This window comes from Dicentrarchus labrax, unplaced genomic scaffold (assembly GCF_905237075.1).
Source record: "Dicentrarchus labrax unplaced genomic scaffold, dlabrax2021, whole genome shotgun sequence".
In the NCBI taxonomy this organism is placed as follows: domain Eukaryota; kingdom Metazoa; phylum Chordata; class Actinopteri; family Moronidae; genus Dicentrarchus; species Dicentrarchus labrax.
Window position 1 is genome coordinate 145,520 of NW_026136730.1, and position 27,384 is coordinate 172,903.

The following is a 27,384-nucleotide window of genomic DNA, read 5'->3' on the forward strand; positions in this document are numbered from 1 at the left end:
TGTATCAGCCCCAAAAAATGTCAATTAGAAATGAGGGGCCTCTGTACTGATATGATCTGTTTGGGTTCCCTATAAGTCTGTAAAAGAAAACATTTATTTAATTTATTTTACAGCACTTTAGTTGTAACTTAAACACAACATTTTATTTAAACATCATTTAAGTACCAACATTTTGATCAAAACTCAATTTCATTGTCTTTTCAAGCCAAGAGAGACGCTCATGAACACATCATGTTGAACAGTTTATCTGTGTGAGCACCACACACACACACACACACACACACACACACACACACACACACACACACAGATCAAAGAAAATTTCCAAATGCAGCTGTTTAAAGGTTCAATAATTCCTCTAATTACAGACCTGACTGAGATCAGCAGCATGTTATTGATCAGTGCTTTTTCTTTTTTTACATTATAATACAAAATGACACACACACACTGAGTTCCTGTAAATGGAGAGGGGAGGAGCTGACCAGGTAGCTAACATAACACCAGGGAGGAAACTCTGAAAGTGAAAGTGTTGAGTTGGTTCAGTCTCCATTTTGAGTCGACAGAGCAGAAGGAGGGAAACTGAAGGCTGAGGCAGGGTGAGTGTTAATACAACATTATTATTATTTTACTGTCAAAGTCTCTGAGTCAGTTTTCTTCCTGTGGACTGTAGAGGACAGAAATGTTAGAATGAACTCAACAGTTTGATTCATCTGTGGATACAAAGTTGTGATTGACTGAATAATACAGATTAAAGCTACTGTAACCCAAGAAAACAAGTACAGGGTTAAAGAAAGTGACCAGGTGGAGTTCTATATTATACTGTATACTCTATATACTATACAGAGTACTGTGTGTGTGTGTGTGTGTGTGTGTGTGTGTGTGTGTGTGTGTGTGTGTGTGTGTGTGTGTTACTTCTTGTTCGCTCAACCTTGCGTATGAATGCTGAACAAAACAAACCTGTTTTTCCTGTTTCTTGCTCTGACCTCAGTCTGTTTATCTCTCAGACTGACTGAAGTGCAGAAGATGAGTGTTTGTGTGGAGGAAGAGGAGGACAGAGCAGAGTCTCCAGTGTCCAGCTGTCTGTCTATGAAGAGTGATCGGTCTAAAGTTGATCCTCTGAACTTCAGTAATGAACCTGGACCCTCAGACACAAAGTAAGAGAACTGACACTAACTCATTAATTTCACTTATATTCAGTTACTGTATGTTCTCTGTTGATTTAATGTTTGTATTTTACATTTTCTACCAAACTGTATTTGCTAAAACATTTTGTGACACTAACAAAGATAAATCTTTCCTTCCATCTTCCTCTTAGTATCTGTAGCTGTCAGTCAATCTAATCTAAGAGGACTAATACAAACTTTTACCTCCTACTTATCAACAGTAGCAGCAGTTTGTTTATTTACAGCTTCCTAAATGGGAAAGATTAAAGGACAAAGGATTCATGTGAATAAAACCATCCTGGTGTTTACAGAGTTCAGTACAACAGACAGAGAGCAGAGTCTCCAGTGTCCAGCTGTCTGTCTATGAAGAGTGATCAGTCCAAAGAATATCCTCCATTCTTCAGTAATGAACCTGGACCCTCAGACACAAAGTAAGAAACTGTTTTTACTGTAAACTGACCTGATGGAAGATGATTCATTGAGCATGAAGACAAAATAGATTTATTTTCATGATGCAGAACTATTAGTGCAGACACTGTTTCAAACTAAACTGTATCTTATTTTATTTATTTAGCAAAACACTTGAGAACCTCCGTTTCAGAGTTTATATTTCATATATAATATAATAATATTCATATATTTTTGCTCTGATGTTGAAGTCGCTGTAAATATTTGTAACTATTATCTGAAAGAATCTGTTTCTAATGTGTAATTAAATATATTGTTTCTAAAGATGAAGAAACAAACATCCATTTATTTATCTAAAAGTTATCTGCAGATTTAAAAACAGGGACAGAAAATGTCAAATGTAGATTTGGAGACTTCTTTTTTTAAGAATATTTGAACTGGATATATTCCTTCATTTGATAGTTGACAATATAGAGTGACAGGAAACATAAAATGAATGAAAAACAAACAAATAAACAGTTTGTAGTTGAACCTGTGACACCACTGTTACGTGCTATGTGTCTTACAGTAAACTGCTGGTCTATCATAATTATTTAGAGCACTTCTAACCTCAGTTTAAACTAACACAAGCTAATCTGCCCAAAGTGACTGTAGAACAGTGAAGGACATAATCAGCTATCTTTAATGGAAGGCTTTTATTGTGAAGCAGCTGCAGGAAGTGTTGAGTTTGTATTAATAACAAACTACAGGCAGATCAATAAATGTTTAATAAGACAGACAGATAGGAAAAGCACTCAGTGTTTATGAAAGCAGGAGAGTTGAAATAAAAGGAATCATTTTCATTACAGACTGAATGCTGAATTCAAACGTTAACAACACTTTTAATGTTCTCTGTGACCATCTGAGCTTCCAGACAGTGTCGGACAAATCTCAGTATTTTTCATCAACAATCAACAAATCATTTTAGTAATAAAGAAATGTCTTCACAGAGAGAGGAAGAGGAGTCATGTTTCTGTGGAGGATCAGCTGTCCTGCTGTGTTTTGTGTCAGGACGTCCTGAAGGATCCAGTCTCTACCAGCTGTGGACACTGGTTCTGCAGACAGTGCATCACCTCATACTGGGACCAGTCTGCTTCATCAGGAGACTCCTCCTGTCCCCAGTGTGGAGAAAGATCCAGAACAAGAGCTGGACTGCAGACAGCCAGTCAGACCAGCACTGTACAAAGTAAGACTGTACATCTTAAATCAAATTTTAATGTAACCTTCTACATTTCACAACATTAAGTTTATTTATAGACTTATAATAAGTTAATTCAACCATGTGGATACAACCCAAAAATTGCATGAATCATGTAACTATATAAACTTCATGGAATAAACTGAACAAGTGCTACTTGTCCTGGATGTAGGATGAGATTGAACCATTGGCAGCACAGTAGGCAAGTACCAGTGAATAGAAATTAGATTCAATCAGCCACCAGTAGCCAGTGCAGGGTGTGGAGGAGCAGTGTAGTGTGGGAGAACTTCAGTAGGTTGAAGACCAGCTGAGCTGCTGCATTCTGGATGAGCTGCAGAGGTCAGATGGCACACAGTGACTAATACTAAAATCCTTCAGCATATTGTGCTAACTTACATGTGGGACAGAGGTTTTTGTGACATGAGTCACAGCTTCAGAAAGACGCAGCTACATGAGTGACTGACTGACTAGCGGTCATTAACAGGCTGACCTGAGATGGTCTCCTCCCTCAAACCAAAACCACCTCTGTGTGGAGACACTTGACGACAACTACGCTCGTTACTGGAAGTCAGTGCAATAAAAGCGTTGCTAGTAAAAATCCAACACTTTATCAATACACTGTTCAACAAGTAAAACCATGTAAACTGTGGAGAAGTGATATCTGCTCTGTCTGCTTTCTCTCATCCACCTCCTCTATGTTTCACACAAGCACAGCGCTGAGCTCAGCTAATAGTGAATTGTTACCAAAATAAAAGCTGTCTGTTGAGTTTAGTTTGTGAAGTATCTCAAAATATGGCAAATTGAATTAAACATTACAGTTGCTTTTCTAGAAACAACATGTAGTTTTATTTAAAATATTACATTCTTATCCCGTTTTTAATTAAATGAAAACCAGACTGACACAGGAACTGAATAGCTAATATGAACTCTTTAATGTTTGTTTATTTTTATCACAAGTCATATCGACATCACAATATTGAACAGTGTTATTACACGCAGATATTCCTCATATTGTGCAGGGTTAGTTTAGATAATCAGCTGATGAGGCTCAGCCTGTTGCCTCTGCTGTCAATCAAACACGTACACAGTCAGAGAAACTGGACTTTATAAAGTTTACTTCTGTTTATATTTCTATATTTATCTTTATATTGGTAATGAAAATAATCAGCAGATTGTCAAATCATCTTTGTTTTGACTCAAATATTTTATCTTTATTAGTGAGTGGTGGTCTGCAGGAGGTTTTAGATGAACATAAGATCAGTCTGAAGACAAGATGTGAACATGTGACTGAAGGAACTGATGAAACAGGAAGTGGAACCCTCCTCAACAGGATCTACACTGAGCTCTACATCACAGAGGGACAGAGTGAAGAGGTTAATACCCAACATGAGGTGAGGCAGCTTGAGAAAGCTTCCAAGAAGAAGACCCTCCATGACACTCCAATTAAGTACCACGAGATCTTTAAAGTCTTACCTGACCAACAGAGACACATCAGAGTGGTTCTGACAAACGGCGTCGCTGGCGTTGGAAAAACCTTCTCAGTGCTGAAGTTAACTCTGGACTGGGCAGAGGGCTTGGAAAACCAAGATGTCAGTCTGGTGGTTCTGCTTTCGTTCAGGGAGCTGAACCTGATCAAAGATGAGCAGTACAGTCTTCTCACACTGCTCCATGTTTTCCATCCAACATTACAGAAGGTCACAGCAGAGCAGCTCGCTGTCTGTAAACTTTTGTTCATCTTTGACGGCCTGGATGAAAGCAGACTTTCACAGGATTTCCACAACAATGAGGTTGTGTCTGACGTCACACAGAAGTCTTCAGTCAACGTGCTGTTGACAAACCTCATCAAGGGGAATCTGCTTCCCTCGGCTCTCGTCTGGATAACTTCCAGACCTGCAGCAGCCAATCAGATCCCTCCTGAATGTGTCGACAGGGTAACAGAAGTACGAGGCTTCGCTGACGCCCAGAAGGAGGAGTACTTCAGGAGGAAAGTCAGTGATGAAGATCTGTCCAACAGAATCATCTCACACATCAAGACCTCCAGGAGCCTCCACATCATGTGTCTAATCCCAGTTTTCTGCTGGATCACTGCTACAGTTCTGGACCACATGTTGACTACAGACCAGAGAGGAGAGCTGCCCAAGACCCTGACTGACCTGTACTCACACTTCCTGCTGGTTCAGACAAAGAGGAAGAAGCAGAAGTATGATGAGGGACATGAGAAGAGTCCACAGGAGCTGATGGAGGCTGACAGGGAAGTTCTTCTGAAGCTGGGGAGGCTGGCGTTTGAACAGCTGGAGAAAGGAAACATCATGTTCTACCAAGAAGACCTGGAGCAGTGTGGTCTTGATGTCACAGAGGCCTCTGTGTACTCAGGAGTTTGTACAGAGATCTTCAAAAGAGAGAGTGTGATCTTCCAGAAAACAGTCTACTGCTTTGTTCATCTGAGCATTCAGGAGTTTCTGGCTGCAGTCTACATGTTCCACTGTTACACCAACAAGAACACCAAAGTACTGAAGGACTTCCTGGGTCAAAAACATGTTAATTCAACCCTGGATGTCTTTCTGAGGAACGCCATGGAGAAATCCCTCAAAAGTAAAAATGGCCACCTCGACCTGTTTGTTCGCTTCCTTCATGGCCTCTCTCTGGAGTCCAATCAGAGACTCTTAGGAGGCCTGCTGGGTCAGACAGACAACAGTCCAAAAATCATCCAGAGAGCCATCAACAACCTGAAGAAGATAAACAGTGATGATATCTCTCCTGACAGAAGCATCAACATCTTCCACTGTCTGATGGAGATGAACGACCACTCAGTCCATCAGGAGATCCAAGAGTTCCTGAAGTCAGAGAACAGATCAGAGAAGGAACTCTCTGAGATCCACTGCTCAGCTCTGGCCTACATGCTGCAGATGTCAGAGGAGGTTCTGGATGAGTTGGACCTGAAGAAGTACAAGACATCAGTGGGGGGAAGACAGAGACTGATTCCAGCTGTGAGGAACTGCAGAAAGGCTCAGTAAGTCCAGATGTGATTAACATTATAAATCAATGTAAAGTTGAAGTCATCAGTATTAGAGTAAAGATTATATTGTTTTGTTCTTAACAAAGAACGTCTTTTCACATGTTTTTTAATTCTAAATAATTTTGATTTATAAACCAGTTTACAGACGAGTCCATTCAAATACCACCAGAGAGAGAGAGGGAAAAGGAGAGAGCTTCTTTACTAATGAAGGTTCATTTAGTGTAGCAGAGCCTTTCCAGTGAGCCATGATGCACAGTAGCAGCACCCTGACTGTGTTTGACCTGAATGTAACAGAACCTTAATTAGTGTCATTGGTAACACCTGTGTTTACCCTCCTGTTTCATATCAAAATGGCTCCTGTGATAAAGGTTTATTATATTATTAATGCAATAGGAGTCATTCAATTAATATAATGGGAGATGAAAAGCAGCTGGAGCAACTTAATAATATTCATCTGGGGCTGCATTAGTGAGATTTTCACGGTACAATAACCATCTCAGAATCACAGTTTAAAGGTATACAGTATTACACAGTTATTAATTATCAGTTACAGTAATGAAACAGAAAGATGTGTTCTTTTTGTTTGTTTGTTTTTTGGTTGAATGCTTTACTATAATTTCCTATATATTTCCTATATTTTTAATAACACTAATACAACAGAATTCAATACTGTAGATAAACAAATGAACATAGTATGATTTCATACCATAGTATAACATGGTATTGGTATACAGCTGCAACCCTAGATGGAAAAAAGATGCACAAAATACACACAAGAAGCACATGACTGAGGTAAATACATATGAGTGCAGTTACAACCTATAGTGATTATACAGCTCATTGAACATCATGTTAAAATAAAGTTTAACAAACACAAATCACAGCACTTGTGGACAGGAGGAGCTCAGGTTTCAAACCACAGACCTTGTGATCAATGACTGACCAGCTGACCTACAGCCACTCATGTTAATGTGCTTTGTGATGCAAAATGCATACTTTTATAATAAAATGCCAGATTTTATTAAACTTAAATTTATATTCTGTCATCACAGACTTTCCTCATGTGGACTCTCAGAGACTCACTGTGAAGTTGTGGTCTCAGCTCTGAAGTCCAACCCCTCCCATCTGAGAGATCTCAACCTGAGTGACAACAAGCTGCAGGATTCAGTAGTGAAGCTGTTGTGTGCTGGACTGGAGAGTAAAAACTGTAGACTGGAGACTCTGAGGTCAGTTCACGTATTTTATTCTTGTACAGTGTATATCTGATCTGTCTAATTTATCTGTGTGCAGTGTTTTTACTGGGGATCGAAGGCAAACACACACACACACACACACACACACACACACGCACACACACACACACACACACACACACACACGCACACACACACACACAGAGCGACAGAGACACAGAGGAGAGAGTTGATGTAAAAGGTTGTAAAATATGTAAAAGATTATAATTCAAGTTGAATACAAATGTAATAGTTCGCAGTCTGGTGACTTTGACCCACACTGAGCAAAGCATAATAAAATATGACCAAGACCTCAATTTAAAATGAAGAACATATTCTGAGTTACAGAGAAATTTGGACGCTATTAACACTTAACACAGTTTTGTGTTTTGTTATTCAAACATAGACATACATTTGTGAAGTGTTATTAAGGGAGAATGACTATTGTGGTGGTACAACAACCTTATAAGGCCCATACTGAGCTTCATGGACAACAACTTCCTTACTAACTATCATTAAGCAGTAATTAAGAAGTTATTGAGGAAAGAGTCTCAGTTCATGGCTTAGTAGTGTTAGAATATAGTCATGCAGTATAAGGCATTAAATCATGCTTAATAATTTCTAATAAAGAGTTAATATGCTACTAATTTGCATGCACAAACACACTCAAAACATGCACACAAGCAGCAAGCATATTTCTGAATGCAGGTGTTTGAAGTATTGTGTGTGACTTTGTGTTCTGACTCAACCAGTAAGCAGGAGCATAAATAATACACTGTATTTGTACAGGAAGGTACTTGGTTACATTTAAGATTAAGAGAGAATATGCAGCTCTCTTTGCTCAGTGCACATTTGATCCAGTTATAAAGAAGATTGAGGATGAAGCTCACAGTCAGTGTGTGTTGATGGAGATGACAGTGGTGATGAGGATAGTCTAAATGTGTGAGATACATCAGAACTGCTGGTTTAAAGAGGTTTGTTTTTACTTAAATTATTATTTCTGTCATAAATTCTTATTTATTTGATATTGGCCTTTTTGGAATTCTATAGAAAACATCTGTCTTAATATGTTTCATAAAAGGACACATGGTTGTTATGAATCAGAAGAAACAGAAGAAAATGGAATAACAACATGTCTGATTTCATCATTATTACAGACCTGACTGACAGCATGTTATTGATCTCTGTTGACATCAATTTATTCTTTATTCAGATTGAGGGTCTGCAGTTTGTCAGAGATCAGCTGTGATTATCTGGTCTCAGCTCTGAAGTCCAACCCCTCCCATCTGAGAGAGCTGGAGCTGAGTAACAACAATCTGCAGGATTCAGGAGTGAAGCTGCTGTGTGGTTTTCTGGAGAGTCCACACTGTAGACTGGAGACTCTGAGGTCAGTTCACTGACTCTCTGTTACTATTGTAGATCTGATATGTTTAATTAACAATTGAACCTAATTTATGTTCATACATAACTTACATCCATAAAGTTGTAAATTTGCTTTTGTTCATATTTTCATGTTTGTTGAACTAAATTTAGTCTGCAGTCACAAAGACTTGTGTTTGTTAAAGAAACTGTAGAAAATGTCCACTGCTAGTTGTTAAAGTAAATGAATGTTTATAATTGTTGGTAAATGGTCACATCTGGATACAGAAGATCCTCTGAACTAATATTTGTTTTAAACTGATCAAGTTTACTGAAGGAGAAATATTTCTTTGGTTTCTGTTGATTTCAATGTGTTTTCATAAATAATGTCTGATCATTGATATTGATCCTTCAGAACACACACACACACACGCACACACACACACACACACACACACACACACACACACACACACACACACACACACACACACACACACACACACACACACACACACACACACACAGATCAAAGCAATTTCCAAATGCAGCTGTTTAAAGGATCAATATAGTATTGATCCTCTAATTACAGACCTGACTGAGATCAGCAGCATGTTATTGATCAGTGCTTTTCTTTTTTTTACATTATAATACAAAGTGATCAATATAATAAATAAATAAATAAATAAATAATCTATTTCAACTATCAGACAGTAACAAATATATTCAGTATTTGCTGTTTCCAACATTGTTATGAAGCTATATGATGTTTATACTGACTGAATAGTTTAAACTGAAGATAATTTGATTTTATGACTCCACTATTCATAAAATAATGATTGTAGATGTCTTTTGTTTACATTTCCCCAAAATTCATCCTGACATATTTGACAGCTTTGTGATCTTCAGTTGAATCTTAAATCAGTTTCTGTGTGTTTTTCTTTGTGTTTGGCTGTAAAACATGAGTTTGTATAGATGGAGCCACTGGTGGAGCTGGCAGAGGTTAAGAGCTGAAGTCACTACATCTTTATTGAAGCAGCAGCACGTTGTTATTAATATTATTGAGAGCTCTTTTTACCTTTTTGTGTTTTACAGTTTTCAACCTGCTGTTGGGTTCAGGTGTTTGGAGTTTCCATTTTCTAAACTTGTACATTCTAAACCTTCTTCAGCTCTGAACAGATTATTAAACACTGAATGATTTCAAGCAGGAACATTGTCTTCTAAACTTACATCATTTATTCTTTATTCAGTTTGTGGGGCTGCAGTTTGTCAGAGATCAGCTGTGATTATCTGGTCTCAGCTCTGAAGTCCAACCCCTCCCATCTGAGAGATCTGAACCTGAGTAACAACAATCTGCAGGATTCAGGAGTGAAGCTGCTGTGTGGTTTTCTGGAGAGTCCACACTGTAGACTGGAGACTCTGAGGTCAGTTCACTGACTCTCTGTTACTGTTGTAGATCTGATATGTTTAATTAACAATTGAACCTAATTTATGTTCATACATAACTTACATCCATAAAGTTGTAAATTTGCTTTTGTTCATATTTTCATGTTTGTTGAACTAAATTTAGTCTGCAGTCACAAAGACTTCTGTTTGTTAAAGAAACTGTAGAAAATGTCCACTGTTAGTTGTTGAAGTAAATGAATGTTTATAATTGTTGGTAAATGGTCACATCTGGATACAGAAGATCCTCTGAACTAATATTTGTTTTAAACTGATCAAGTTTACTGAAGGAGAAATATTTCTTTGGTTTCTGTTGATTTCAATGTGTTTTCATAAATAATGTCTGATCATTGATATTGATCCTTCAGAAACACACACACACACACACACACACACACACACACACACACACACACACACACACATATACAAAGATCAAATACAATTTCCAAATGCAGCTGTTTAAAGGATCAATATAGTATTGATCCTCTAATTACAGACCTGACTGAGATCAGCAGCATGTTATTGATCAGTGCTTTTCTTTTTTTACATTATAATACAAAATGATAAATATAATAAATAAATAAATCATCTCTATTTCAACTATCAGACAATAACAAATATATTCAGTATTTGCTGTTTCCAACATTGTTATGAAGCTATATGATGTTTATACTGACTGAATAGTTTAAACTGAAGATGCTTTGATTTTATGACTCCACTATTCCTAAAAGAAATATTGTAGATGTCTTTTGTTCTCTTTTCTAAACTTGTACATTGTAAACCTTCTTCAGCTCTGAACAGATTATTAAACACTGAATGATTTCAACCAGGAACATTGTTTTCTTAACTTACATCATTTATTCTTTATTCAGATTGTGGGGCTGCAGTTTGTCAGAGATCAGCTGTGATTATCTGGTCTCAGCTCTGAAGTCCAACCCCTCCCATCTGAGAGATCTGGACCTGAGTTACAACAATCTGCAGGATTCAGGAGTGAAGCTGCTGTGTGGTTTTCTGGAGAGTCCACACTGTAGACTGGAGACTCTGAGGTCAGACACCATTTTTTCCTTCTGTGCTGAGATTAATATGATGTGAAAGTTGTGCTGACAGTAAAGTGCAGACATAAGGCTGATATTATACTGATCCACACTGAGTATCTTAATGCTAAAGTCTGTTTTCTTCTTCAAGCATCAATTCTTTCCAAGCATGAGATTTTGTACTCTTCCATTGAAATACACAAATATCTTGCCATTCTTTGTCTGTTATTGTCAGGTCTCCTTCCTTCTCCCATCTATCCTTTATATATTTTGTTGAATGAGCTTTTAGATTGTGGAGGCTCTTATACAGTTGAGAGATGACCCCTCTTTTAATATCTGACTTACATGCATTTATGAGAAGTTGCATAAAGGGTTTACTGGCTTCTCTGGTATTTTTCTTTTTTATTATAGTAATTTATTAATTGGAGATATTTTTAGATATCCTGTTTTTCCAATGAAAAATTTACTCTTAATGTTTGAAAACACATAATTTCATCTTTCTGTATAATGCTGCATAGAGATATTATACCTTTCTTTATCCAAACTTTGAATCTATCATTGAGTTTATTTAGTGTGAGATCTGAATCATATGCACACCAACTCCGGATTTTAATATCTTCTTTCAATGTATGTTCTTTTATCACTGCTCTCCGAACCCCGAGAGCTGATGCTCTCATCTGTGCTGAGATATAATAATGTTTCTGTGATGGTAAACCCCAGCCTCCTCTTTCTTTCAGTAGCGGTAATGTTTATATTGTTCTCGGGGTCTTTTTCCTGCCATATAAATCTCAATATCATTAAACACTGAATGACTTCAAGCAGGAACATTGTCTTCGAAACTTACATAATTTATTCTTTATTCAGATTGATGGGCTGCAGTTTGTCAGAGATCAGCTGTGATTATCTGGTCTCAGCTCTGAAGTCCAACCCCTCCCATCTGAGAGATCTGGACCTGAGTTACAACAATCTGCAGGATTCAGGAGTGAAGCTGCTGTGTGGTTTTCTGGAGAGTCCACACTGTAGACTGGAGACTCTGAGGTCAGACACCATTTTTTCCTTCTGTGCTGAGATTAATATATTGTGAAAGTTGTGCTGACAGTAAAGTGCAGACATAAGGCTGATATTATACTGATCCACACTGAGTATCTTAATGCTAAAGTCTGTTTTCTTCTTCAGTGGTTTAGTCCATTGACTGTGGCAGAGCAATGTTGAGCTCCACATTTAAAACCTGAATATAACAAGAAAAATCCATGATCTAAAATCTTTTTTTATATTTTTTATAAAATAAATAATACTAATAAATACACAAATACATTAAAAAAACAAATAATCTCTGCTCCAACTATCAGACAATAACAAATATATTCAGTATTTTCTTTTTCCGACATTGTTATGAAGCTATATGATGTTTATACTGACTGAATAGTTTAAACTGAAGATAATTTGATTTTATGACTCCACTATTCTTAAAATAATGGTTGTAGATGTCTTTTGTTCACATTTCCCCAAAATTCATCCTGACATATTTGACAGCTTTGTGATCTTCAGTTGAATCTTAAATCAGTTTCTGTGGGTTTTTATTTGTGTTTGGCTGCACAACATGAGTTTGTATAGATGGAGCCACTGGTGGAGCTGGCAGAGGTTAAGAGCTGAAGTCACTACGTCTTTATTGAAGCAGCAGCACGTTGTCATTAATATTAATGAGAGCTCTTTTTACCTTTTTGTATTTTACAGTTTTCAACCTGATGTTGGGTTCAGGTGTTTGGAGTTTCCATTTTCTAAACTTGTACATTCTAAACCTTCTTCAGCTCTGAACAGATTATTAAACACTGAATGATTTCAAGCAGGAACATTGTCTTCTAAACTTACATCATTTATTCTTTATTCAGTTTGTGGAGCTGCAGTTTGTCAGAGATCAGCTGTGATTATCTGGTCTCAGCTCTGAAGTCCAACCCCTCCCATCTGAGAGATCTGAACCTGAGTAACAACAATCTGCAGGATTCAGGAGTGAAGCTGCTGTGTGGTTTTCTGGAGAGTCCACACTGTAGACTGGAGACTCTGGGGTCAGTTCACTGACTCTCTGTTACTGTTGTAGATCTGATATGTTTAATTAACAATTGAACCTAATTTATGTTCATACATAACTTACATCCATAAAGTTGTAAATTTGCTTTTGTTCATATTTTCATGTTTGTTGAACTAAATTTAGTCTGCAGTCACAAAGACCTGTGTTTGTTAAAGAAACTGTAGAAAATGTCCACTGTTAGTTGTTAAAGTAAATGAATGTTTATAATTGTTGGTAAATGGTCACATCTGGATACAGAAGATCCTCTGAACTAATATTTGTTTTAAACTGATCAAGTTTACCGAAGGAGAAATATTTCTTTGGTTTCTGTTGATTTCAATGTGTTTTCATAAATAATGTCTGATCATTGATATTGATCCTTCAGACACACACACACACACACACACACACACACACACACACACACACACACACACACACACACCTACACACACACACACACACACACCTACACACACACACACACACACACCTCACACACACACACACACACACACACACACACACACACACACACACACACTGAGTATCTTAATACTAAAGTCTGCTTTCTTCTTCAGTGGTGTAGTCCATTGACTGTGGCAGAGCAATGTTGAGCTCCACATTTAAAACCTGAATATAACAAGAAAAATCTACACTGGATAATTCACTCTGAACCTCTTAAACTCTTGATTTCCATCTTATACTCCACATCATGTTTTTAATAAAAACTAAATACAATAAGTAAATAAATAATTTGTATTTCAACTATCAGACAATAACATATATATTCAGTATTTGCTGTTTCCAACATTGTTATGAAACTATATGATGTTTATACTGACTGAATAGTTTAAACTGAAGATACTTTGATTTTATGACTCCACTATTCCTAAAATAATGATTGTAGATGTCTTTTGTTCACATTTTCTAAACATGTACATTTTAAACCTTCTCCAGCTCTGAACAGATTATTAAACACTGAATGACTTCAAGCAGGAACATTGTCTTCGAAACTTACATAATTTATTCTTTATTCAGATTGAGTGACTGCAGTTTATCAAAGATCAGCTGTGATTATCTGGTCTCAGCTCTGAAGTCCAACCCCTCCCATCTGAGAGAGCTGAACCTGAATAACAACAACCTGCAGGATTCAGATGTGAAGCTGCTGTCTGATCTTGTGGAGAGTCCACACTGTAGACTGGAGACTCTGAGGTCAGTAGAGGGTTGGAGTCAGTCCATGCTGGTTTTAGCAGTATTGTACTAAACACAGTTAGTATCAAAGCAAAGATCCAGTATTTGCTGCTTTCCTCAGTGAAGCTGTGAGAGGAGGATGGTGACAGACTTCAGGGTTGGACAGACAGACAGAGAGAGAACAGTCAGCCAATCAGAGAGCCAGAAGCTTGTTGTGATCATGTGTTTGAGTTGATGTGAAGACGACTGTTGTTGTTGTGCTCATGTCTACAGGAAATAAAGCTGGATTCCAGCTGACAGCATTACAAGATGTACAGAGACAGTGGTCCTCATTCATCAAATCTGATCTCAAAGTGTTTGTTCTCTCATTTCAACACTAAACAACTGATCAGTTCATCTTTGTCACAGCTCTGAGATCAGTCTGACTGAAGCCTGTAAACCACTGGATCTTATTTCAGAGAACCATCATTATATTTAGTGACCATGTGGTCTTTGTACAGACCAGAACCTCTGCTGAAGTCCATTAATCACAGCTATTGTTCAGTCTTTGTATGAACATGTAGGACCTTTAACATCAGATATATATCTGTCCATTTGTCTTTTGTTTAGTTCAAATATGTTTTATATTATTTTAAACAGACTCCATATTTACAGATCTGTCCTGTAAGATTTCAAAATCAGATGAAACATTCAAATGTGACTGAGACTGTGGTTTTTATCAGCTTTGAACCCAAACAGCAGAAAAAATCCATCATTACAGTGGGCAGTGAATGTCTCTCTGTTTCTGCAGTAATGATGCGTTCAGGGACTCTCAGCACTTTATTTCCACTGTGTACTTCAGTGAAATCTGCAGAGTCAACAGACTTGATGTCCAAAGTGTCTGCAGGTCTGTGAGCTTCAGCTCAGTGTGTTCATTCCAATACGTTAACATGAGAGCTGAAAGGAAGCAAGCTACGCTACACAGCCGCTCACCTTCTGGTCTGAACTGGACTGAAGTCCCTGCTGGTCTTTATACTGGATGTGCTGATGGAGGGAGTCTCTGTAAACACTGATTTATGACTTCTGTTGTCTGTCTTCTTCTCTCATCAGATTGAAGTGATCTCAGTCAGAGTGTGAGTGGTGAGAAAGGAGGTTGTGTTGGAGGATCAGCTGTGTCCTGATGATCCAGAGAGGTTGAAGCAGCAGCATCAGCTCTGACTGGGCCATGTTACTGGGAGGTAGAGTGGAGAGGAGAGCTTCATCCAGCAGTGACTGACAGAGGAATCACAACCAGTGGAGATGACTCTCAGTGCTGCAGTCTGAACTGCTCTGAGATCAGCTCCACTGTCAGACACAATGTCAAGTCCACCATCATCCCTGTGTGTTCCTCTGGATGTGACAGAGTATCATCAGTGTATCTGGACTGCTCTGCTGCTGCTCTGTCCTTCTACACAGTCTCTGCAGACACACTGAGACTCCTCCACTCCTTCTGCTCCACACTCAACCACCTCCTCCACCTGGAACCTCCACCTGGATTTTATTCTTTCATTCATTCACATATTCTGAACTCAAACTGCCTCTACACATTCATTCTGTTTATGACAACAGAACTGTAGATGAACACATTGAATTGGATATTTCAGTGTTGCTTTCTGTTGCAGCTCCACCCTGTGGAATGATGGAGTAGTGCAGTTAATTTCCATATATTTGTAATTGATTAAGTTGATGTGAAAAATTAACATCCAGTCTGAATGCTTAAAGTTACCTCTATGAAGTTCTGGTTATTACCACCAATTCCAGACATTTTCACAGTTTAACTTATTTGTAAAACACAGAAACAAGAAGATAAAATATGTTAGCTAGTTGAGAATCGTTGTAATTAGTGCAACATTATATATCTGTATATTACCTTTTTAAATCGTTCTTTCTAGTAATCCTTTTAGTAGTGATAAATGTCACCAGTACATTTTGGTTATGGCCGAAAACATGCCGATGCCACGACTATCTCCGCTGCAGAGGCATAAAAAGATCAAATCAAAGATGTCTGCTGAGTGTAAACATTTATTCAAACCACACAAATACAATTAAAACTGCAATTAACTGTCTTTGTTTTTCACTTCAAATTTAAGAAAACACACACAGCTATGTACCTGAAGAGTTGTCCAACAAAAACAATTAAGAAGCAACAAACTTTTGGATTTGAACACTGGAGATTAATCTGTGTGTCACAGCAGGCGTGGGTTTTCCTCTCTGTAGTCGTGGGGGTCTCCTTTGAAGGGCAGATGTGGAGGGTGGTTACAGATTCCCATCAGGAAGATGATGATGGTGCCGAAGGTCATCACCGGGGTAACCAGGAAGAGACAGAGTCGGTCCACCGTACGAGCGATCCCACTCCAGTTATCTTTCTCCTGTGAAGAGAGCGTTAAAGATAAAGTGTCTCCTCTTAATTTACATACATGGCCAAAAGTACGTGGACACCTGGACGTTACACTCCTCAGTGATGGGCATTGATCTGCTGCTGTAATCTCTTCAAACTGCAGACAATCAAACACCTACAGCACATCTATTTCTCCCCGTCTCACCTCGTTGTAGTCGTTCTTGTTGCGCATGTGTTTGATGATGTAGTTCGCTCCGTCCACAGCTGGCTTGATCTCTGCATACAGCTGATCTGTCACACCTCCGTCCTCCTGTGGCTTCACAACTACACAAAACAAATACACACAGAGGAGGTTAATAAAGCTGTGATAATGGGATGAGATCACTGTGGCCTCATGTCCCACAGAGGATGGAAAGATTAAGGTTAAAACTTTACACGACTACAGTTACATATTTAGGAACTTTTATTATCTATTTTGAAGAAAATTACAAAGTAAATTAAAGATCCAGAGGAGGGCAAAGTAAGGGAGTTACAATCTGCAACTTCACAACTAGATGCCACTAAATCCTACACACAGCATCCTGAGTAACCTAGAATGCTTGCTGTTCACCTTTTGACTTTACGGAGCTTTATAGTGCGTTCCAACTCATTGTTTATCTTTTGGGAAGGGTTGGGGGAAAGCTGTAAACACCCTCTAGTCAGCAGCAGACAGTTAGAGATTAGCTAAACCACTAAAGATTTTTCAATTTATCCTCCTGCGACCCTGCGTCCTCATATGGGGACAAAGTTTTACAGTAAATAAAGTCCTGAAGTCCTCATATGAGCACATCATTTTTTGTGAAAACTACTAATTTTTCAATAACGATGTTTGGTTTTTATGTTTATCAGGTCCTACTAATCCCAAATAGCTAGGAGAAAGTAAAAATGCACACCAAACAAAAGCTCTGGTCTCAGGAAGATAGGTCTCAGTGCAAGAAGCCAAAAGTTAAAGTTATTGCAGGTTTTGATGTTCAGCAACATTATTGGACGTACGTGCTGCGTGTGTGGTTCTTGTCATCAGTCCGTGTCTCTCTGACTGTTTCTCAAACATCAGCTCGCTGCGGGACTTGACACTGTAGTACTCCTCCGCCGAGGCGATGTAGCCCACTGAGCTGGATCGCCGTGGCAACACTCCATCCCAGTATGGCTCCGCCTCTGCGGGGCGGGACATACGGAGGAGGCGGGGCAGCCGCTCGAGGAAGAACTGGACACAAAAAACAAGTTTAAATTCATGTTGTGCAACACTGGACAGACTGCGTGTTTGCATAAGTCTGTTTGTGTATTGTGTTTTATAATGTGTGTGTGTGTGCAGTAGCCAACCTATATAACAGGGAACTTCGTTACACACCAACTAACAGGGGACTGAGAGACAGACAGGGGACTTTTTTTGGGTCCCTTCTTGGACATGCTTTAGATCAACCTAAAATCATGTGAAATGTGCTCTGGTGAACTTTTTTATCATTTTTGCCAACAGGGGACTTAAAGGTGTGTTTAATCCATATTCAGCCTTGACCCATGACCCATTCACACGCATTGTTTATAACACACCTTCAAGGTGCTTAAGCCCCAGGCTGTCTTTCAGACTGTAGAGGGGCAATTATAAAGGCTATAGTGAAGAAAGGATACAGGATTTCTTTTAGTTTTTGTGAAAAAATAAAATAAATATATATATATATAAGGCTCAGCTTTAGTGGATGTTCCTAAATTTCAAACTTGAAATGGTATTAACATAAAGGCCTGTCCAAAAGATAAGATAGACACACTGGGGAAATTCACAAAAAGGACAAAAAGGAGTAATAAGTATTTTAAACTCTAAAAAGGGAAGAAAAATTTAAAAACAACCAGGAAAAAAATAGCAATAAAGAGGTCAGCAGTGGGATCCTGTCTTTTCTGTTTTAATTAATAAACTTGACATCAGACTTTGACTTGCCCTTTAAAGTGGCTCAGTCCCAAAATATTAAATACTGACCACTTTTCACAAGCACTGGATGTCAGTCAGTTTTTCAATAAACAAGCTCAGTTTCCAATTCTTCTCAATAATTGTCTGTTAATTCTCAGTACATAAAAAAGTCCCCACTTGTACTGTATAACATGACAAGAGGCCCCTGTTGGCTGGTACATAATGACGCAAGTTCCCACTTAGATAGATTATTTTTCTGCATTTTGATGACTGTTATCTGTGTCACGACCGAACTGCCACAACATGACAGTCAACGCATGATTCAAACATGCCCAAGATTAGGAAATGTTTGTTATTAAGGGCAAAAACTAAATAAGATATAATCTAATAACTTAATTAGGATGAATGGACCACTCTGTTAATTTCACCATTTCACACACATCATAAAAATAATTCAAATTCCCCTAAGAAATTGAAATTAGTGCACTATTGTAATAATATATCATTTCTGCAATTAAAGCCTATACAAATTAAATTTGTTGCTAGCATTGCAGGCCATAATATTAGTGCATGCTGCCAAGTTAATTCTTAATTGCAGGTAAAATATTATTTATTCTCTAAAAAAGTGGCCATGATTATTTTTGTAATGTATTTTTGTAATATCTGTATCGCAGATAAAGGTTTAAATATTGAAAACATTACAGTTAAATTGTATTTTTGAAAGAAACAAAGAAAGTCTTTGCAGTAAACAAACACTCATTAGGTAAAAGAATGTGTAGAAGCAGTTCCACTGCAGTATATGGAGGTCCCCTCTTTGACAGGTAGACATCGATAATGGGAAAAAAGTCCCTTCTTGGCAATATCTTAAAAAAAAGAAAAAAGTTACATTTGAAGTAATATTCTGGTAAAAGACCTTAAAAGAAAATGTTCTATGCTATTTTAGTTTTTTTAAATAACCAGAAACATCAGTCCCCTGTTGGATAGGGTAGTCCGACAGTCCCCTGTTAGCAATGTAGGAATGTATAGGTGTGTGTGTGTGTGTGTGTGTGTGTGTGTGTGTGTGTGTGTTACCTTCTTGGTCCAATCAGACATAACGTGTGTGCTCGGTGTCCTGAAGTGCAGGTTGAGGACGACCACGCAGTTCAACACCACCACCGTCACCAACACCATGATGAACATCAGATATCTGACACACACACACACACACACACACACACACACTGTTATTAATCTTTCATTGATATAAAACAAGCTTTAGTTTTACTTGTTTTTCTTTTTTATGTGATTTTGGTAAACATTTCACTTCTACTCTTGGACGAAAGCACCAGATTTCTGTCAGATGTTTGGTCTCTATTTGGGTACACTTTGTGTGTGTGTGTGTGTGTGTGTGTGTGTGTGTGTGTGTGTCTGTGTGTTACCTACTTGACAATAAGTGGAACAGACATCGAAGTCTCCGGCAGCCTTTGAGAGATCAGCAGCAAGAAGACAGACTGAGCCAGCAGCACCGAGATGGACAAGGTCATCTTCTCACCACCTGCACACACACACACACACACAAACACACACACACACACACACACCAGTAAAAAAAAACATTGTACTGCAGCCTTTTCTTTTAATCGTATTAATGCATTTAATATATTTGTAATAATTTTGAGGTTAGGATATTGCAAAGGTGTTAATTGAAATAATTTGGCTTCACACAGCAAATAATTAATGAATCACCAAAATAATACATAATAAAAATAATACTTATACTTGTACATTTTCCTGATTACGCTTTTACTTAAAGGACCAGCATGTAGGATTTAGGGGGGTGATTTTCAGATTGCAACTAACTGAACACAACTCCCGTCTGTATTTGGGTCTGCAAGCCGAGCTGCTGCTAACGTTAGCCCAGCTTGTTTCTCTGATAACTTAAGATCCAGACGTCCGATGACTAAAATCCTTAAAGAGTTAAAAGGCACCAAGATCTAAACAGTGGATGGTAAAAATGTGACTTCAGACTGGATAAACAGTCAATGTATGACAGCTTCTGGCAGACAACCATAACGCTGACGCAGGCACAAAGGGGATATGACGCCATCGTCCGGCGACCGGTGAAAACACAGCGTTACCTGAATAACGTGACAGATTTCTCTGAGTTTGAACTTTGTTGGAAACATTTGTCCAAGAGTTTAAAGACATTTTAATGCTGAAATGTTACTTTTCTTTATGTTTAAGGAGGTGAAAGTGCACTGACTGTCAGCGGGCAGGTAGTAGACGAGCGAGGCCAGGAAGGAGATGAGCACACAGGGGATGATGATGTTGACGATGTAGAAGAGAGGTTTTCGTTTGATGGTCAGGTAGAAGGTGATGTCCTGGTGCTTGTTGCTCTCCATGGGAACGTGCTTGTAGGTGTTTCTCTTGGCCGGCCGGTGGATGATCTCCCACTCGCCGTTCTCTGTCAGCGAGGAACAACACAGAGGACAAGGAACAGACGGAGAATGAGGTTTAGATCAGTGGTTCCCAACCTGGGGGGGTCACCAGAACTTCACAGGGGGGTGTGTAGGAAAACTACACTATATATATCTTTAAAGTAAAAAAACACAGTTATAACAACCAAAGAGCTAATAGAAAAAGCATCAGGGAGAAGAAAACACTGAATTTGTTTTGTATTAAATATGTATGATTGTTAAAAATAAACATAATCAAACAAAAGATTGTAATAAAAGATCAACATTCACAGGAAATAATCTCAAAATCCATACCAATCACTCTTTTTACACAAACTTCCTGCATTTATTGTGTTCACTTTTTACAGTTTATCAGTTGTTCTCTTGTTATGCACTGAATATAACATGAAATATCCACAAAATGTGTTAATTTAGTGAGTGGTCGTCAGTCTAGTCAGTGAGGGTCCCTTAAGGAAAAAAGGTTGGGAAGCAGTGGTTCAGATAATTAAACTGGGTTTAGTAGATTTTCACTAATCCCGATACTGAACCTGTAACTGTGAGAGAGAGATTGGGGAGGATGATTACCTGTAAAGCTAGCAGGGTCGATGATGATCCACTCCACCGTCCATTTGTTGGTTTCATCCGCGTCTTCCTTCAGCAGCATCCTGATCTCTTTAGCATTATAGGTCAGAGAGCTGTAAAGCAACACGGGAAATGGAGTTAACACAGAGAGAGAACATCAAGAAAGGCCATGATGCTCTTAAATAAAGATTCAAATAGACACATAAACAAAATGACAGTTGCACTAAACTATCATTTGATTATTCGTGGGTTTTTTTTTAAAATATAGTTGACCTTACGTGAATTTGAGCGTGCAGTTCTGCCAGTCGAAGGGGAAGTAGTTGACGTTGATGGAGCAGGAGGAGCGGAAGATGGCAGGAGGCAACCAGTAGCAGAGACCAGTAGAATCCACCAGTACGTTGGAGTAGTAGGCCACCTGGAACTGGGCGTCATTACTGGCGGAGGGAGAAGGCGGGGTAGGATACATGAGAGGTTCCACTATCAAGGTCAGTTTAGCAGCTGTTCTGGAGCTTTCAATCTGCTGATGAAGCTCATACGATATGATTGAAAGCTCCAGAACAGCTTTTAAATGAACTTAGAGGTGAGATTGTTTCTGTCTAATGAACTTCTGTTTGTTGGCATTGAGCTGTCGGAGATTATTTACCATTGTTTAAAAGAGTTCAGGCACTTCATTAAATGAGATGTATAGTTGAATATCATCTACATAGATAGATAGATTAACTTAATGAATGTGGTTAATGTAACAGAGCGTTTCATTGTTTTAATTTCCTCTCATCAATAAAATAATAAACATTTTAAGTACTTTATAAATGACATAAAATAGGTGCATTTAGCAGGAGGAAGACATTTTGCACATTTAATTGTGACCCAATTAAAATCTCCCAGTTTCTGGGACTTAAAGCTTTAAAGAGTCTCATAACTGTTCGAAGGGAGGCACATCCAAGGCAAAAAGGAATATGACCCAGAACTGAACCTTGATGAAGAAGTACTGTCCTTCCCGACTTTATAGTTTTATATTTAAATAAAAGCACACATTTAGTTATTGCTCTTATATCTCTTTAGTTTCTTTTGCTATGAAACATTACAGACAAAAGGGATTATTGTAGGTTTTCAAACGTTACTTCCAGCTCTAATCTCTAAATAATAAACGTTATCCTGTCAGGGCTGTATGACAGGAGGTTGGAATCTCACTTGTTCTCCAGCACAATCTCCGGCAGCCACACCATGTTGGGCGGCAGACGAAGCACCTCGATGCCGTCAAACTCTGTCGTATTCCACGACAGCCGGTAGTCAGTCCACGTCTGTCACCACACACACACAGAGACAGTTACTGGAAATATATATTAATGTTGCCTTCAGCGTAAAGTGAAACAGTAAGTGACTGATTTACTTACGTGCTCTATCCATACATTCGTCAGCAGCGTCTCGTCTACTTCTTTCTACAAATGAAGAACAGACCAACTCTTCATCCCGCTCTCCTCTTGACTTCTTGAGATTTTCATTTTTCAAAACTCCAGTATCAAAACAATGTTTTATTAACGATATCTTATTGTATTTGACCAATTCTTATTTGAAATTAAGGTTTCAAACTTATCTGAGTTTTAAAGGCCAGATAACAGACCTCACAGTGGGGGTCCAGGAATGCAGTCAAGGTATAGCATGAAGGCAGTAAACCCCTCAAACACTGGCCTTTCATTGGTCAGATTCCCTCGGACCCCAGACCTGTCATCTCGGCTATTTAAGCCAGAGAGAGGCTCTTCTCTCTCTCTTCTCTTCTCCCTTCGCTCTCTCGCTCACCTTGCTTGCCCACACCGGCTGATAAATTTTGGACCTCGACGTGGTCCAACCCGCTGACGACACACGACAGAGGATTATAGCACGGCACAAAAGCCTGCTTTTCCTGCGACCCCTGGCCAGCACACCGCTGACAACTTTGCATACAACTAACTCCTTTTTAACGGCACCGTTAATCTAAAAGCACACACACACATTTTCGGCATGAACCTCAGCACATACACGAGGAGAGGGATTCAAACCCTCCCGCTTCTCTATGCTCTTTGTCTCTCACCAACACGTGTTTCATACCCTGAAACATCTGGTCAGAGGACAAAGGACACACCTTTCCTGGCGCGCAAACCCCATGCGAACACACACACACACACACACACACACACACACACACACACACACACTGTTTTCCACTGTTTGCTTTTATTATATCTCTTTAATAAATGTTTGTATTTACATATGCTGGCGTATTTAATCGTATTTTAAATTTAAAAGAGTGAGTGATACCAACCTCTTCTATGCAGAACTCCATAGCTCCAACTTTAGCTATTATTAATGATTTTGGTTGTAGTTATTCATTTAATTATTAGTCTGACTTCTGAATGAATAGTTTAGTGTATTTTTATGAGAATCAATTATTGGTTATTGTTCCCTTATTTAAGGGTGGTGCCCCGAGGATCTTTAATATTAATTAATATAATTTTCTATTATCTTTTGATAATTATAAATGTTGATAACCATTAATTGATTAAATTATTCAATTATCAATTATTATTGATTTTTTTTATGACATTGTGAACAACACAAATCACATGGAATCTGATCTTTTCACTTCTGATTTGGACCGCTTTCACTTGAGGTTTGAATCAGATACAAGTATCAATATCAGATCAGAAATATCTGAATTCACTGTAGATCGACAATCGTCAGTTCATCTGTTCACACTGGAATCTGAAAGTATCATCACACACTCGGCCTGTACCAGAGAGATGAGGTTGGAGAGTGTGAGTGCCAGATAAACGTCCACCACGTCCTGCTGCCTCTCAACAGGACGCAGCTCCTTGTTGTATCCCTTTTCTTTTATCAGGTAGTTGATCAGACGCTCCTCCTCGTTCCTGCCCCAGCACTCTGACACACATAGAAACACACATTTTAACATTTAAGTCAATAAAACATTTAAAACATCAACTGCAAGAGTCCAAAAAAAAATCTTCATCTGTAAAGTAACTACTGAGTAAAAACTAATATTTCCTTCTGAAAAGTAAAACATAAAGACACATTTATACATACTGCACATTAGACACATATATTATCTGTATATTTACTGGCCTCCACTGTCAGTAACACTGTACATACTCTAAGATATAACAACAACACTATGCTGTAGTCCCACTCTGTTTAAGAAGTTGTTTTCCAGGACCTTTCCAGGACATTTTCTTTTCTTTCTGTCTCTACAATACAAGACAACACAATCCGATTTTTCTAAATGCCCTGTCTAAACAACATTGATTATTTCCAGGATATTTGGTCATTTTAAACTAGTTTCTAAATTTCCTGGTTTTCCAGGATGCCTGGGAACCCTGTGTAGTACCAACTTATACATTATCTGTAAATAATACTATTCTTTTGGCACTTTTTGTTAGATGTTAACTGCATTTCATTGCCTTTGTGCAGAAGATGGCGTGAAAAAAAATGCCCGTCCACCTCTAAATTGGTGTCAAATGTAACACATTCATTTAGATAAAATTTTAAAAATGGAATCATTAACAAAAAATAATTAAAGATTAAAATGAAAAGAGACATATTTTGAATAAAATATGAAAATTTGGAAATACATTTTTTTTATTGATTTCTAATACCTTAATGTTTTACTCACAAGCAACAATAATACATATTGTACGTAAAATATGGATATATGTGATTGTTTGCCACCATTTAAAGTCCAATTTGTCTAGTGGACACATTAATGTAAAACGTGTCTTTGTTCAGTGTACAGTGACATAAATACACTGCAAATGAAGCATTCCTCTGCACACACACACACAGGACAACAAACAGGGCCTGAGTGTGTGTGAATACTTTCATGCCGGTCGTATTTCAGGCAGCTGCTCTGCGGTTCAGGCCATCTACACAGGCAGACATTTCCCCTCCAAACACTTCCAGTTTACCACACGGCCATGTTTGTTTTTATTTTCACTTTATGGAATCAGTCAGCTCCAATGATCTCGTCACTCGTCTTATTTTTTTACTAATTCTGCAACTAACGACTATTTTTATTAGCGTTAATTCATCTTTTGGTCTTTATAATGTCATAAAATAGTTAAAAAGTTGCAGCCTGACAGATTCAAACTGTCCAACTATTATAAAAGACAAAGAAAAACATTAAATATTTCCATTTTAGCTGTGAATTTTAGTCATTTTTGCCTCAAAATAGATGAATCTATTATCAGATTCATTTTCTGTCAACAGACTAATTGATGAATCAATTAATTGTTCCAGCTTTAGGCTCCTATAGTTTATATACTTTAACTTTTTATTATCCTGTGTTTCATACTGGTAAAGATGATCTTTTTAACATTGTAAGCAAATAGTTGAGGGGTAAAGTTGAAGAAAATCTTGTATGTTTCTGCCTAAAAACTAAATAAATAGATATATTTACAGCTGACACCAAATATTTGCTGCTTTAATATTCAAATAGTCAGTACGGGCCTTCTAGGATGCACGTCAGTCAAACTTTGGCTCAACTAAACTTTGGATCAAATCAATTTTACAGCTTCAAACTTAAATCTGAGGGTCAGATTTTGAAACAACTCACCAGATGAGAGCAGAGCGAGCAGGAACACGGTGGCCAGAGCTGCATGCTGAAGCTTCATGGCTGACTGCTTCACGGTGACAAGTCCGGCGTCCTTTTACCCACCGACCTTCTGCCAAAAGACTGAGTGAGTGACGGGCAGCAGCTGCGGAAACACAGAGGACAGAAAATAGAAAACACAGCCGGCTGCCATCAACCTCTGCTCTGTACAGGAAACAGAGAGAGGGAGGAGGGAGGGTGTCAGATACCGAAATAACATCACAACAAACACATGAGCTGCTGATTATAATTCAATTATACTGTTTATCATAGATTAATGTAACACAACTGTCTGCATTACATTGTTTTTCTTTCTTTTCTGTACATTTGAACTTTTAAAAGACCAGAGGAATTCATTGTTTTTTGTGCTCTTGTTTTGAAAGGAAAAGTTAGAGCTGATATTAATCTATGATAGATATATTGGTATCTATCAATAAGTAAGGAGCAGCGGTGGGACGAACTGTGCTTTAAGTACTTCTGTGACTTTACACAACATTTCAGAGGGGAAATGTTTAATCATTTTATTTACTTTTAACTTTGAACATTCCGATTAATAACATAAAGTATATAAAAAAATAAATTATATGATTATAAAATACAGTATATTAAGTCATTAAAGTGATGAACACATGAATAATCATAATAATTGGTGGAAAGAGTATTTAAAATCTGCACTAAAGTACAATAGAAGTACTGTTACATTACTGAAATATTACTCCACTACAATATTAGATTTTTTATTACAGGATTAGTTACTGTTTTTATTAGCACACAAGGTATGAATGGATCAAAAAAACAGGTGAAAGATTTGAATATAAAACGTCTCTGTAGAAAATTATGATTTAGATTACTAGTTAAAGAAAAAATACCCAAAAATGTGACTTTTACAGTAACGTGAGGGATTAAATCTTAATACACATTATTCTTTTAAAGCGTTTTTTTTTTTTACACTGATCGGCCAGACGAGGGCGCCACAACCAAACTCTTAAACTCACTGGCTGTCATTGAGCTGATTTGTAGGAAGAGAGAATAAATACTGATGTTGGGTGTGAAACGATAACAGAGTTTCTTAATGGGAGAAGCTACATCACGGAGGCATGGCTTCCCCCATTTGGATTTAAATGTGGTTTAGGACGTATTTATTCTCACAAAAAAGGGTCAATAATCTGGAAAGAAATTAGATCTTCTCCCTCATTAACCTGCTGAAAAACCAGTTGCATATCGGACTGTGATCGGCTTCCAGCTGTAAGGTCATTCAATCTAACACAGCAGACCAACG

At 38.0% G+C, this 27,384-nt stretch overlaps 1 protein-coding gene and 1 pseudogene across 1 annotated transcript; one reads left to right on the plus strand and one right to left on the minus strand.

Moving 5' to 3' along the window:
* LOC127359478 (NACHT, LRR and PYD domains-containing protein 5-like) overlaps positions 1–16,236 on the plus strand; it is a 154,351-nt pseudogene extending 138,115 nt beyond the window's left edge.
* On the minus strand, positions 16,177–26,227 carry chrnd (cholinergic receptor, nicotinic, delta (muscle)). The gene is made up of 12 exons (XM_051393416.1): positions 26,070–26,227; positions 24,237–24,382; positions 22,861–22,905; positions 22,658–22,767; positions 21,745–21,900; positions 21,470–21,579; positions 20,692–20,892; positions 19,872–19,983; positions 19,521–19,635; positions 17,543–17,753; positions 16,716–16,834; positions 16,177–16,541 (listed from the first exon to the last, which is right to left on the minus strand). The coding sequence occupies exons 1-12, from the start codon at positions 26,125–26,127 to the stop codon at positions 16,359–16,361; spliced, it is 1,566 nt and encodes a 521-aa protein (XP_051249376.1). The 5' UTR covers positions 26,128–26,227; the 3' UTR covers positions 16,177–16,358.
* Between the last annotated feature and the right edge of the window lie 1,157 nt (positions 26,228–27,384).

Coding starts and splice junctions, on each gene's coding strand:
- chrnd (XM_051393416.1), bottom strand. CDS start 26,127: ATGAAGCTTCAGCATGCAGCTCTGGCCACCGTGTTCCTGCTCGCTCTG. Junction 22,768..22,860: donor CGAATGTATGGATAGAGCAC/GTAAGTAAATCA, acceptor GTGTGGTGACAG/ACGTGGACTGACTACCGGCT. Junction 17,754..19,520: donor TGTCTGATTGGACCAAGAAG/GTAACACACACA, acceptor TTTTGTGTCCAG/TTCTTCCTCGAGCGGCTGCC.